This window comes from Octodon degus, unplaced genomic scaffold (genome assembly GCF_000260255.1).
Source record: "Octodon degus isolate 3935 unplaced genomic scaffold, OctDeg1.0 scaffold00064, whole genome shotgun sequence".
NCBI classification, from domain to species: Eukaryota; Metazoa; Chordata; class Mammalia; order Rodentia; family Octodontidae; genus Octodon; species Octodon degus.
In genome coordinates this window covers 3,811,554-3,824,832 of record NW_004524640.1, presented here as the reverse complement: position 1 = coordinate 3,824,832, position 13,279 = coordinate 3,811,554, and the positions used below count along the sequence as shown (strand labels likewise).

Sequence of the window (13,279 nt, the reverse complement as noted above, 5' to 3'; positions counted from 1 at the left end):
TAGTGAAATTTCTAAAGACCTGCAAGATCTAGGCAATTCAGATTGAATTCATTTGAAGATTTTGAGGTATTTGAGGGATGCTTTGGCACTGCATAAACTCTTTTATGTTATTGACAAGTAGAAATGACAATTGCTCAGCATGTAATATGTATACTGTATGTGGATACAAATCCTTCTTAAACACTGTGATGCACACTGAATGTTATAATGGGTTACCAGGAGTAACTTAAATATAAGGCTTAATTAGTTATCTAGTAAACATTTAACAGTTAATGTTTAATACTTGGCCGTTTTCCAATTCAAGGAATGTGTGAGTGATAAAAATAAGCAACATGCTAGTAATGTCTTCAAGAAAGTATTAATGAAAAGGGTCAGAATTCTTAGGTTATCAGTGAAGATTCCTTTAAAAAGAAAAGTTTTCTTAAACAGTTTGTAATTCTGATTACTTTGCCATCAGTAATTCAAGAAAACAACTACTGTAAGAAAGTAATATATAGAAATATGATTGTTACAGTCAATAACACAAGGTGCTGATGTTTTTGCATAAGGTTTTCTGGCTTTGAGTCTTACTCAGCATCCTTCTCACATACACAGCTATATCTATCCCTACCCATGATTCCATGCCTTAGAAAATTTGGCTCCCACTTAAGTCTCCCAATAGGGTTGTCATTAAGCATTAAATAGTCCTAAGGGCTCATTATACTATTGAGAATCCTAGGACCTGTCCATGCACATATGTGAGCTTTGTGAATATATCTTTGATTTTACTAATAGGGGTGGTAGTCAGTGAATTTAAGTATGACTTTGCCTTCTATTTTTTCTCCCCATTTTACCAGGATGCAATCTATACATGGTCTATCTTCTTATTACCAGAAAAAATCATAAACCCTAACAGAACCATAGAAACTTTTGCAAAGGAATTTTTGAGCTTTTGCAAATATTTGATTTTTGTTTTGTTTTGAGATCATCAGTATTTCATTAACATCTTTGTCAGTAGTTTTTGTTGTTTGTTTTTTTTGTTTTCCTGAATGACAGGCTATCCATACCACCATATAGCATTTTTATTCCCTTTGATATGACTCTAGTGGATAAGTTGGTAGCTACTTTGTTTTGAGGGTGTGTATTTTATTCTGCTATGTGGTATTAATTCCTTTTGTAGATTCAGTAGGGAAGTTGTTGTGCTCGTCTTGTATGTTCAGGTACAGATAGAGCTGCCATCTGCAACAGAGATGATGGCAGAATTTTTTCTTTTAATTTAGTACAGGGTGTACAGGGTCTCACTACGTAGATCAGACTCTTAGTGACCCTCCTATTTACAGCCTCCCAAGTGCTGGGATTACATGTGTGCATCACCACGCCCAGTCTCAATGGTCATCCCTGGGGACTGGGCCAGTGCAGCATGCTGGGGATTGAACCCTTGTCCCTGTATTTGCATGAGCAGGCTCTTCAATCTGCTGAGCTATTTGGCTGGTTCTTGATGATGGCAGAATTTGATCGGCATGACTTGCATTTCTTGCATTTATTTTGTAAACTTTTATTGCTCTGTAAGTTCATATTTTTACTGTGTGAATCTATCCCAACATTTAACAATGTTGTAGTCCTTGACTATGTTATTTGTATAGGTATCTTCAAGGAGAACTAAAAGAAAAGTTATAGTAGCAAATGTTTGGTAATTATAAATTTAATGGCTCAGCAGATGGTAGAAAAAAAACACATCCTAGTTACCTAAATATACAGTGATCAACTCTTTAATTTCTCTAAAGAATTTTTAAAACCTTTTAACGAGAAAAGGATTTGCATCTAGAGGTTAATAAGATGATCTGGTATGATTATTAACATCAATTCTTATTGCTCTGATTCCTTTTAGCCTCAAGGTTGAAGAACTATTAATCATTTTAAAAGATAATAGCAATCACCCAGATGTAATGAATGCCATAGGACAAAATAGCCATCATTATTGGGATTTTGAAGTAGCTGGGATGAGAGGTTAAACAAAGTTGAGCTGTAACACCATATACTTCATACTGGTTTATAGCTGTTCTTATCAAATATTATTGTTGACACTTACATTCCTCTTGTTCTTTTTTCAAATGTAGCTAGAAAATTTTTTACTCTGCAGAATTTCTGTGAGTAGCTTTTCTTCTGGTACTGTGGGTTAAAGGAATGTGACAGTCTTTAAATATTAAAGTGGAAGCTATATAAATAATGTGCTCTTGTGGGAAATAAATAATAGGGGTTAGATAAAAGATAATCTAAAACTGAAGTGTCAAGAGGTAAGTTAGAAATGTTAAGGGGAATGAAAAAGAAATAGTAAAAGAGATAGAAGAAAAATGTAAAGAAAAATTGTACCTGAATGTTCACAGTATTATAACTGAGGGAGTTTTATTACAAATAAATTGTTTCAATGTTGTTACAATAGGCCAACTAGTTCTCAAATTAGGGTGATTTCTGTACCTCAAGAAACACTGAAGACATGTTTGGTTGTTACAACTCAAGCAAGGTGCTACAAGTATCTACTTTCTCTAGTTAGAGGCCAGGAATACTGATAGACATCCTACAATACATATGACAGTCCCCCCAAAATAAGGAATTACTCAGTCCAAAATATCGATAGTGTTGACATAGATCAAGTCATTCCTCAAAGGGATTGAAGTTATAAAGTGATGCACCAAACAGGAGGATTGAAAATACAATGCCGTCCATGACCTACCATCACAAGTCCAATTCTGCTACTACTAAACTGTTCTAAAGATTAACTGTTTTTGGAGGAGCCTGAGTGTACAGAGGCACAAAAACAGTGGGGAGTGTTCTAATGGGACATAAAGAATAAAGAATAGCCTCCATCTGATTTGGAGGCTATTATCCAAGCATTCTGCATAAAAAGTATGACATTCCATTTTGGCTTAGATATTTTAAAGCAATCCTTTTGAACTTTGTAAGTGTAAAAGATAAGTGATATTCTAGAAATCAGTCTTTTCTCTTTCTCTATTTGTTTTGAAAACATTAGTGTGTTTGTTTGTGTAATTTATAGTATTGAGACTTAATAATCAAAGTCAGAAAATGAGAAAAATATTAAGGTTGTGATGGAGAAGGAACAGAGGGCATTTGAAACAAGTTAATTGATGGGTACTATTCGAATGTTTTTTAATTAATTATGGGCCAAGTGTTCAAATGTAAAACAAATGTGGGACTACCACATTGAAACCAATGTCTGCCAACTTCAATACCAGTGTCAACCTTTAAAAGAAACAGGCATATACTAAGCAGAAGTGCAAGAAGGCAAAATAAGGAACCCTAAGGAGAAAATGGAGCCCTTTACCCTCAGCTACATGGCTTAAGGCTCGCATTTAAGTAGCAGTTGGGTCCAGTGGTACCATTAACACAGCAAAAGCATAACTACCAAAGAATTCCTGGAGCTCTTTCTCTTGGGTTAACTAGGCATTTTGCAATTGGTGGATCCAAAAGGAAGCATCTACTCATTAAAAAGGGCTTTAAGCCTACGAGCTTTGTAAGATGATCTAATTAATTTTTAGAACCGTACCTCTACTAAGTATTGTATAAAATAATCCACTTGAGTAAGATTCCTAATTCTTCAAAGACTAAGAAACTAAAAACTTTTAAGATCATTAGTTTTCTGTGCATCCATTTCATTGACTCTTACATGTAAAGTTAGACCTTTTCTCCTCAGAGTTCTTCATAAAGGAAAGATCAACCAACACACACTACTCTTGTTGGAGATCTTCACATTATTTATTTTGTCCCCTGTAGCAACCCTCTTGATTTGAATGGGAGAGGTGAGAAAGGATTCCCATCTGAACAGCTAGGGTAGAATCCAATAAGAGGAAAGACCAGTGTAGACACAAACTAGAGAGGAATGGTGCGTCAGCAGTGAACACTATGTAATGAAGGCTATCATGTAACTTTCATACTTAACACAGTAAGATTTTGTCATCAGGAAGAATAATAGCTGCAAGATGATTAATTGGGCAGCATGCTTAATGAATGTACTTTTCCCCACATATTGATATAAGTACTTACTTCTCATGTGTATTTATGACAAATGTGAGGACAACTGGTTTTCAAGAGGAAGAAGAAGCTCTGTATCCTCCTGATACAGAGGAAGAAGCTTGAAGCTTTTGTATTTACAGTTGATAGATAAATAGATCATTTTTATATATTTACAAATGATAGAGATAGATGCATTCTATTATTATATGGCTATCAAAGAAATAAAGTATTTTTAGAAATAAAGCAATATATTAAATCTATAGACAAACTATCCTCAAAGAACTTAATTTAAAGGAAAACAGTTCCACAAACATCTATACCTAAAATTTAATTAGAAAGTAAGTATACTTCAAACTCTTCTTCTTCATTATTGACTACAGAAAACAAAAGCTTTCAAGCTACATACCTAGATGTCTGTTGATTTCTGATTTCTAGCATCCAAGGGATAAAAGCCATTAATAAATAGAAGTACCATGTGATACATAATGAATGAATAGATGTACAAATGGATAAGTGAGTAAGTTTATATATGCTTGTGTGTTGGCATTAGAGTAGTATAACTCTAACTGCCAAATAAATGTTTGATATTAAATAATTAAGGCAGGTAAATATTTAAAGAAGTAGAATTTCAAACCAACTGTGATATGGCATAAAGCACACCAATATTTGGATAATGATAACAAAGAAGTATGTAAAGTAGAAAATTTTATTCTGAAAGATATCATTATTTGCTCTTCATAGGTGGGAAATCTCATGGTCATTAAATGTTTTCACATTGTGAAGAACAAGAATAAAAATAGAAAAAATGTTAGTAGACATCCGTAGGGCACTGATATCCTTATCTTTTTTTACATCTCTATTAAATTTTTTAAGGAACAAATTGAAAAGCCATTGAGGAGAAGGGAGAAAAGAAGTAATCCTTTAAGATTCTGAATGTACATTTTGTTAATTTATGTTTGGTTTTTCTGAGTCATTTTGTTGTTATACCCCATAAAATTATAAATTTTAATACATTTTATTAGAAATATGCATTTTTCTAGAATACATTTATCTAAGTGAAATCTATTTTAATTTTACATAGTTATTTTACATTGTTAATGTTATCTAGAATAATTGATATTTTCATGATGACAATTGGTGTTTTTTCAGTGCATTTAATGTTACAAATTTATGTCACTTTTTTTCTTTAGATAATTTCTCTTTATGGGAGACTGTCATAGCCTAGAATATAAGTTAATTAGAAACTCCACAATAGTTTGAATAGAGTGAACCCAAGATCATATTAATTGATATGTTTGCTTACAAACAAGTTATAGTAGCTATGAGCCAGCAGAGCATGCATGGACAGTATGTTTATTTGGATTTTATTTCTTTTGTATTCCTTCTTGGACAATATAAGCCAGTAATTTATTAGAATAAGTTATATTCATGAGGATTTCTAAGACTTGTATGCACATATAAGATATTTTATGTGAACCTTTAGTTTTTTGAAAGCATGATCTAAAACTTTTTGAGTGTTACCAGAAGAAATTTTTGATGCTATACATTATAGAAAGCACACAGTTACCAGAAATAAGCCAACAATTTGTATGTAATATATAAATAGCAAATGTGTGTATTATTTTATTTTATTTCATGAATATTAACCATCATGTGGATATATATGATAGAGTTGCATAATTAGGTCCAAATTTCAGAAATCGCATTCAACTGGTGTCTTATTTTTGCTTGTATTTGGTACAAGGTCTCACTATGTAGCTCAGACTCCTAGTGATCCTCCTGTTTCAGCCTTCCCAGCTCTGGGATTATAGGCGTGCACCACTATGCCTTGTCTTAGTGGCTAGCTCAGTGTTCCTGAGATGAGATGGCATGATATGTGGTACTAGAGATCAAACCCAGGTCCCTGCACTTGCCTAGGCACGCACCTAGACTGCTGAGCTATCTCTGCGGCCCAAACTGTGTCTTCTTAAGTTTAGGGTAAAAGTCACCATGAAAGAGCATTTTATGTTCAGTGCAAAAACCTGAGCCTGAATGGAACTTTCCGAGCTTTCATTTCCTGCAGATTATTAATTACTTCATGGTACTTAAGATTAAGTAATTGATTTGTAATATTTTTAGTAAAATCTACAAATGAAATAAAAGCTTTCTATTAGTAAAGACATGTTTAATTTGCCTTACATATTTAAGTTTAAACACTTTTTACATTTTCATGTATAAGTTTGGAGCAACTGTCACTTTGTGGACATGAAATGTAACATTTTAAATAATTTTATTGGCAACAACATTTAATACTTGGGCATGGAATGAAAGAGAAGTTGCTTTTCTCAATTTCTGATTACATACTTTTAAAAATTTCTTTTCCAGTGCTTTCTTGACCTTGAAAATATGTATATTCTCTTATATATAACTTATTTATATGTATTTTTAAATCTATACTTTATTTATAAGAATAGTAATCATGCTAAGCTTTCCAGTTTTTCCTAAAGTAAAAAAGTAAAGCAGAAAAAGAGACCTCTTCAGTATTCATTGCTTATAGTCATAATTGTAAAAATGAATGCCATAACTGCATAGCCCATGTCCATTTCATAGATAAGGTTTTTAAATTTTCATCTTGTCTAATGAAAAATAATTCATAGAAAAATGGGAAACGACTGTAATTTCTGTGTTTTTTTCATAGATAATGAGCCCTTGATATAGTGTCTCAGTAGTAAATTACAAAGGAAACCAAATTTTGAAAGAATATCTTGCAATGCATCAACATTATTTATTCAATTAGCACTGCAAGGCTCAAGCATGTGAGTTCTTCCTCAGTATACACTTTATCTGGTCACAGGGTGCAAGAGAATAAAAGGGCAATTTTGAATGACATTTATATCCACTTTGGAGCTGTCAGCCTCTATTCTGTCCTTGGGGCCTTGCACTTTTTGGCTTTCAGACATCTGTGCTGCCTTGAATTAGGAATGTTAAGAGTTCCAGTGGGTCTCTTGCTTTAATAAATGCTTTGAATACTCATCTTTTAGCATGCACAGGTAATGGCTCTTAGTGTTTAATGCTAAGACGGATGGCATTTCACCCCCTCAGCATGCACGTCCTTCCTCTTCATGAACGCCGCCAGCCCCCTGTGTACACACTCACCTCTATTTCCTCCGTGCTCATGAATCTCTCCTGCTCTGATACTGGATGTACTTTCCCTTCTCTGTCTTCCCTGCGCAGTCAAGCTAGCCAGCTACTTTTAGTTTCTTGGAGCATTCTCCAAAATGTTTTCAAGACTTGCTGATGTCACAAAGAAGTTCTAGGACTGTCCAAAGCCATTGCATTCCCACAGAGGGTAGCGAACAGTGCAGCACTGTTGGGGGGTGCCTGCAGTAGTCACAGCTGCCTAGTAAGTGCTTAGTAAAGTCCCTACCAGGCATTCTAGATATTTAATCAGTGGAGACTAAGTCTGGATTCCAATTCTCATGCCCCAGAAACTGCAATAGCATTTAGTGCACTGGGCACATGAAAGCTTCTATTCTTCATTGTTAGGAATCATTATGTCCCAATCAGGTGTTAAAGACTAAGCTAATATTACATAATATTTAGTATGACCTGCTCAAATAGAAAAAAAATTAATGTTTAATAGCCTATTTAAACTGCTTAAATAGGATCCCTTTATGTTATGTAAGGCAGTGGTTCTTACACATTTAAGTGTGCATCAGAAACATCTGGGAATCCTTACTGAAACACAGGTTTCTGGGACAAAGCCCCCAGGTATCTGTGATAGTTTACCTTCGCATGGGTTCCCAGTCGGTGCTGAGGGTGCTAATCCAGGGAACATATGTTGAGAACTACTCATCCATGCCCAAATACCTGTGCTGTAAGGGACATGAAATACTTCTGTCTGAACTGCCCAACTGAATGTTTCAAAGTGAGCAATCTGGGAATAATTTTTCCCCTGTATTTTTTGAAATGTTACAGCAAATTTCTTAAAGTTGTATATTGAGCCAGTCATGAATTATCTGACTTTACTTCTGACCAAGATTCTATGAATCAATGCAAATTTGAAGGGTCATTAATATACTATGTATCTCACAAAATACGAGAGTGCCAATTTGAATTATCTCATGAATTTTCAAATAACTATTCTTTTGTCTGAAATGAATGAGAAATGAACTAAAAAATTTGGACCGAAGTTTTACCTAGTCAGTTCTTGGGTTTTATTAAGTACACATAACCACAATATCAAATAACAATCTAATAAAGTTCTTTAAAATATGGAATTGAAGTAGATGTCATTTTATAAGGTGATTTCAGTTTTTTTTTTTTGTGGTGAATATACAAGTAAAAATTTGTTTGTATTAAGTAATTAGGATGTTTCCATGTCATCTAATTATCGCATTTGAAAATTTTTCTTCTTGCAAGCATTTATTCCTCTATTGGTAAATGTTTTATATTCTTAACTCATGAAATAGTAACTAAGATGAAACAAGATTTTTATTCTACTATTCTGTGCATGTAAAATTGGATGTAATGTAAACAATGATGTATAAACAGGTGGCATAATAATCCAATTTTAGCATACAACAAAGAGATATAGTAACTTTCTATTTTTACAGTGTTAGAAAACTGTTGTAATAATCTTACCTGATATGATGTGAGAGGAATTTTAGTGAGATTGTATCCATAAATTTTATGTATAAAATTACCTAATGGCTCATATAGGAAGATATGAAATTAAATGTATTCAAACATAGAACACCTGGAAATTACCAACCGTACTGAACCAATCTCACGCAGGTCTTCACATGTGGTATATAATAAGGAAAATCTAGAAAATAAATCTGGATATTAAGAGCCTGATCTGTGTGAAGTGTTTAGAACAGTGTCACATGTGAATAAGTAGTGCATATGAGGACAATGTTAATGGTATTTGTTTTCACTTTAAGATAAAATCCGAACATATTTCTGGGAAACCTAGGTGAAATGGTTATTTTATTAGAAAGTTGGAAAATGTTTTTTCTACATGATTAACTTGGACAGCAGCTCTGATGAGAACTACATAACCATTTAAAGTTTTCAGTGATATTCTAAGAGTGCTATGTCTATGTGCTAAGATATAAAGATGTTTGAGATTTAACCCCTGTTCCTTAGAGGCTTTAAAAAATGAATGTTCTAAAGGAATATTAGAAAATATTTCTGCAGGTTATATTAATTGTGCGCTTTCTGTGGGTAGCAGAGGGCGTGTACCCTTTCTCTTTTATGACAAAGATTGTGATGTGTAGTTGAAAGTGACATTATGTTGACAGCTAACCAAATGCTGTAATGTTCAGATTAAATGTTAAGATCATGGATCAGGAGAATAATTTCATGGGAAATGCCAGGCTGTATACCTGTGTTTTTTCTACACATGTGAAGTCAGCCTTTCCTTATCACAGCTCATGTTCTAATGATCATTGCAGGATGAAGTGGCACAGCCACTGAACCTATCAGCTAAACCCAAGACCTCTGATGGCAAGTCACCCACATCACCCACCTCTCCTCATATGCCAGCTCTGAGAATAAACAGTGGGGCAGGCCCCCTCAAAGCCTCGGTCCCAGCAACATTAGCTAGTCCTTCAGCCAGAGTTAGCACAATAGGTAAGTTCTGCTTCTTTTGTTCTCTGTGATTTTCTGATTATAGCAATTGAATGAAATGAGAAAAAAAGATTTGTACTAATAGTATTTGGACAGGATATCATGTCTTCATCTTGTATTATGAATAACCACTAAGAAGATAACAATATGCAATGTATTAATTATTGAAACTCCTATTAATCAGTTTTGAAACTGTCTCATTGCTGTTTCTCAATAAAATTAATTTAAAAAAAGAAATCGTCTTTAATGACATATAACCCTGTGCATGGCTTGGGAGCTCTGCAGCAGAGATTTAATTTAAACAATGGTATTGGCTTGTTCTAAACATGCCAGTGAAATTTCTAAATGAAGTCCAGGTTATGATGTCCCCTAAAAATCCCGTTATATGAGTTAGGTTTATATAGGTAACTACTTGTCTATAAGTAAGCCTGCATGACCAATGGTAGTGAGCAGAATGTTAGTAATAAACTTGCCTTTTCCGCCACTGAAACTTATACCCATTTATTGTGATGCGTACAAAGTGTACCTAATCATGGAATATAATTTGCCTGGATCAGCAAAATAAAAGCAAGTTATGAGGTTCATTTCATTCCATCTTCTTTGAAGGTTTTTGATTCCTTCACTTCTCTATATAATTTCAGTTAATAAATACGATGCAATGTTTCCATTACCTGACCCCAAAAAATCAAGGGTTTTTATTTTGTATATAAACTGCAATGTAAATTAGAATGTTAATACTTAATTCAATAATTCAACACACAATTATTGAGATTTTTTTTACTTGAATACAATTCTGAAGAGGACAGCACACAGACTAGCCCTCAAGTAACTGACTTAGTTTATTTGGGGAAAAGTTATTTGTTCTGTAGTTCAAGTAAGATGCAAGGAGTGGTACTTTAGAGCATAGCTAAAACCTTATTTTCTAAGAGAGGATTGGGTTCTGTCTGGGAAGCATCAAGAAAGACTAAATTGGAGATAACATAATTAAAACTGAGTTCTACAGAAAAGATGAAATTCCTGGGCATTCTACATTCTAAGGAAAAAGCTCAGTAGTATAGTATAATTTTTAGAAATGCACCAGTTTGGATAGAGTATGGAATTATTACACAGTAGAAAGTAATAAACAGTAAATCTTAAAGATTTAGATGGGATCAGATTGACTAATCGTGTAATTTTGACATTTGCTAAAAAATGTGATCTGAACATTTAGAGTACTAACAGAAAGATAATAGTATATCAAACAGTTTTGTTTTGTACAGAACAAGAGTAGAAAATAAACATGCTAGAGCACAAGGAATAGTACATTGAGGAGATATTTTTAAGACACAATTGAAATAACTTCTCCATAACCAAATATATCTGGTAAGCATCAAACTGGAAATAGAGACCTCTGGGATGTAGGATTTATGAACTAATGAAGATCTTGTCTCTTTGAATTCTAAAAGAGAAATCCAAAGTGGGATGAAATTGGGTATTCTGAATATAAAGGTTTAGTTATGTGCTGAACTTGAAACACAGGGTTTTCAGGAAGTAAATGTGAGCCTTCTAATAATGTAAAAGTTGGAATGTTAGACATGGACATATTTCTTTGACAAGGCTGCAAAGACAGACAGCAAATTAATTCACCAGCAAAGCTTGTACCTAGTAAGAAGAAAAGTGGGTGTTGAGTCATAGCTGCCCCTATTTTACTAGTTGCCTATGGGTATATGAAAAACTACCCTAAAACTCAGTCCCTTTACATAGCCTACACATATCATCACAATTTCTAAGTGTCTCAGTGTATCGGGTTTATTTTGGCTTCGGCTCTGTGGTATAAACACGCCCAGCGCTGCAGTCGTCTGCAGGCACTACTTGGAATGAATAGTCCATTTGCATGATGCTTGGCTTACACAGCTGTTGGGTAGAGACCTCAGCTCTTTGCCACATGGGTCTCTCCCCAGGGCTGCTCCTACCATGACAAAAAATCTATCCAAGTGAGTCCAGAGAGAGCTTGCAAAACGAAAGCCACTGCGCCTCTTAGGACCTGTTCTTCAAAGTCACACATCCTCGGTTTTGTTTCATTCTGCTCATTACAAGAAGATGAACGAGTCCACTCAATATAAGGAAAGGGAGAATTGGGCTCTGACTTTTGAAGAAAATAGTTACAAATCATAGTCTATGGATATATATATATATATATATATATATATATATATATATATTTAAACCACCATACACATTTTAGGTGGAACACTAATAAAGGGTATCTTAGAATAAGAATGAAGCTAGAGCAATATCACCTTTCATAGGATCAAAAAGTTTTCCCAATAATTCAGATTTTTCTTAGTGGTAGCACATTCTTCAGGCCAGTTACAGGACATTATAAAAAGAGATTTAGATTTATCTGGAGCTCATGCAGAATAGATTTTGACAAAGACATTTCAGTAGAATGGTTTGAGCAAACTTCTAGGTACAAAGATTAGAAGAGCATAAGAAAAGACAGCACAGTTGATACTGAATATCTTTTTGTAAACTTGATGTTGAAAATGCTGGAGTATGAGAAGGCTGAGCAGACACAGATTTAAGAATAGGAATTTGATCCTCTCGATGGGAGACAGCGAGAAGAAGTTGAGGAGACATGGAGATATGCAAGAGTTCAAGAGTGGTGTTGTAAGGCAGGGGATGTAGCTCAGTGGTAGAACACTTGCCCAGCATGCACAAGACCCTGACTTCAATCTCCCAGTACCACAAATGCACACACACACGAAAAGAGTGATGGTATAACAGCAGATGATAAGAAAGTCTAGGTTTGGGAAGAACCAAAGCTCCATCATTGCCTGAAACTGGAGAAAATAAAGAGGACATAGTCATAGTTCAGAGAAATTGTGGGCCAGATGACACAGATATCTCAAGGAGTGTATTTCAAACACTTTCACCCTACAAACGAGAATCCAAAATTATTTGTTAAGGGAAATTCCATCTGGTGTGGCAGGGCAGCAATCAGAAGAGGAACAGTGAGAGCTGATGCTTGTAGAAGTTTAAAATAAATATGGAATACACATGTGCTTTTTCACCATTATGGTCTAATGCTCAATTACTTTGCTCAGCATCCTAAACGTCAGTCGGATTAGATTTACATTTATGTACTAACTGTGAGGGAGAAAAATATTTTATTTGGCAAGAATGATGCACTTCCATAATATACATGAAGGCCCATAAATATCACAGTGTTGATAGATGAGCTACTTTTGTAATGTTATTAGAACTAAAATGTTTCACTAATAGAATAACCAAAATACATGCATTTTTATCGTACTTTTTGTTTCAGCATTCTCAAGGATTGAGTTTGACAAAGCATTTTATAAAGGCAAGAATGCATTTAACATTTATCATATGACTTTCTCCTTTGCTAAAATATCTTATTTTTCTTCCCTGAAAAGTCCCTTCACCACATACACATCTCTCATATTTTCCAAGAGTTTGAGGCCACTACAATTTACTTTTCTCTTTTCAACAAATGCAGATGTTGAAAGCTGAAAATGTAATGAGTAATAATGTAGTTGGATAAAAGCTGTGAGGATTAATGGTGTTGTAAAGGTCACTCTGAAAGAAGAATTAATGTGTTATGCCATTAATAAACTATGGAAAACTGTGGCCCAGAAGATAACTTAAGCTATCA

General features: G+C 34.2%; 1 protein-coding gene across 2 annotated transcripts in view; it reads left to right on the top strand.

The window, feature by feature from the left end:
• Window positions 1-13,279, top strand: part of Sox5 (SRY-box 5) — a 419,324-nt gene that overhangs the window by 368,811 nt on the left and 37,234 nt on the right. For both annotated transcript variants that reach the window (XM_004634556.2, XM_023718979.1), the window contains one exon: window positions 9,447-9,624. In XM_004634556.2, coding sequence (XP_004634613.1) covers window positions 9,447-9,624 — 178 coding nt within the window. The remainder of the gene's footprint in view (window positions 1-9,446; window positions 9,625-13,279) is intronic.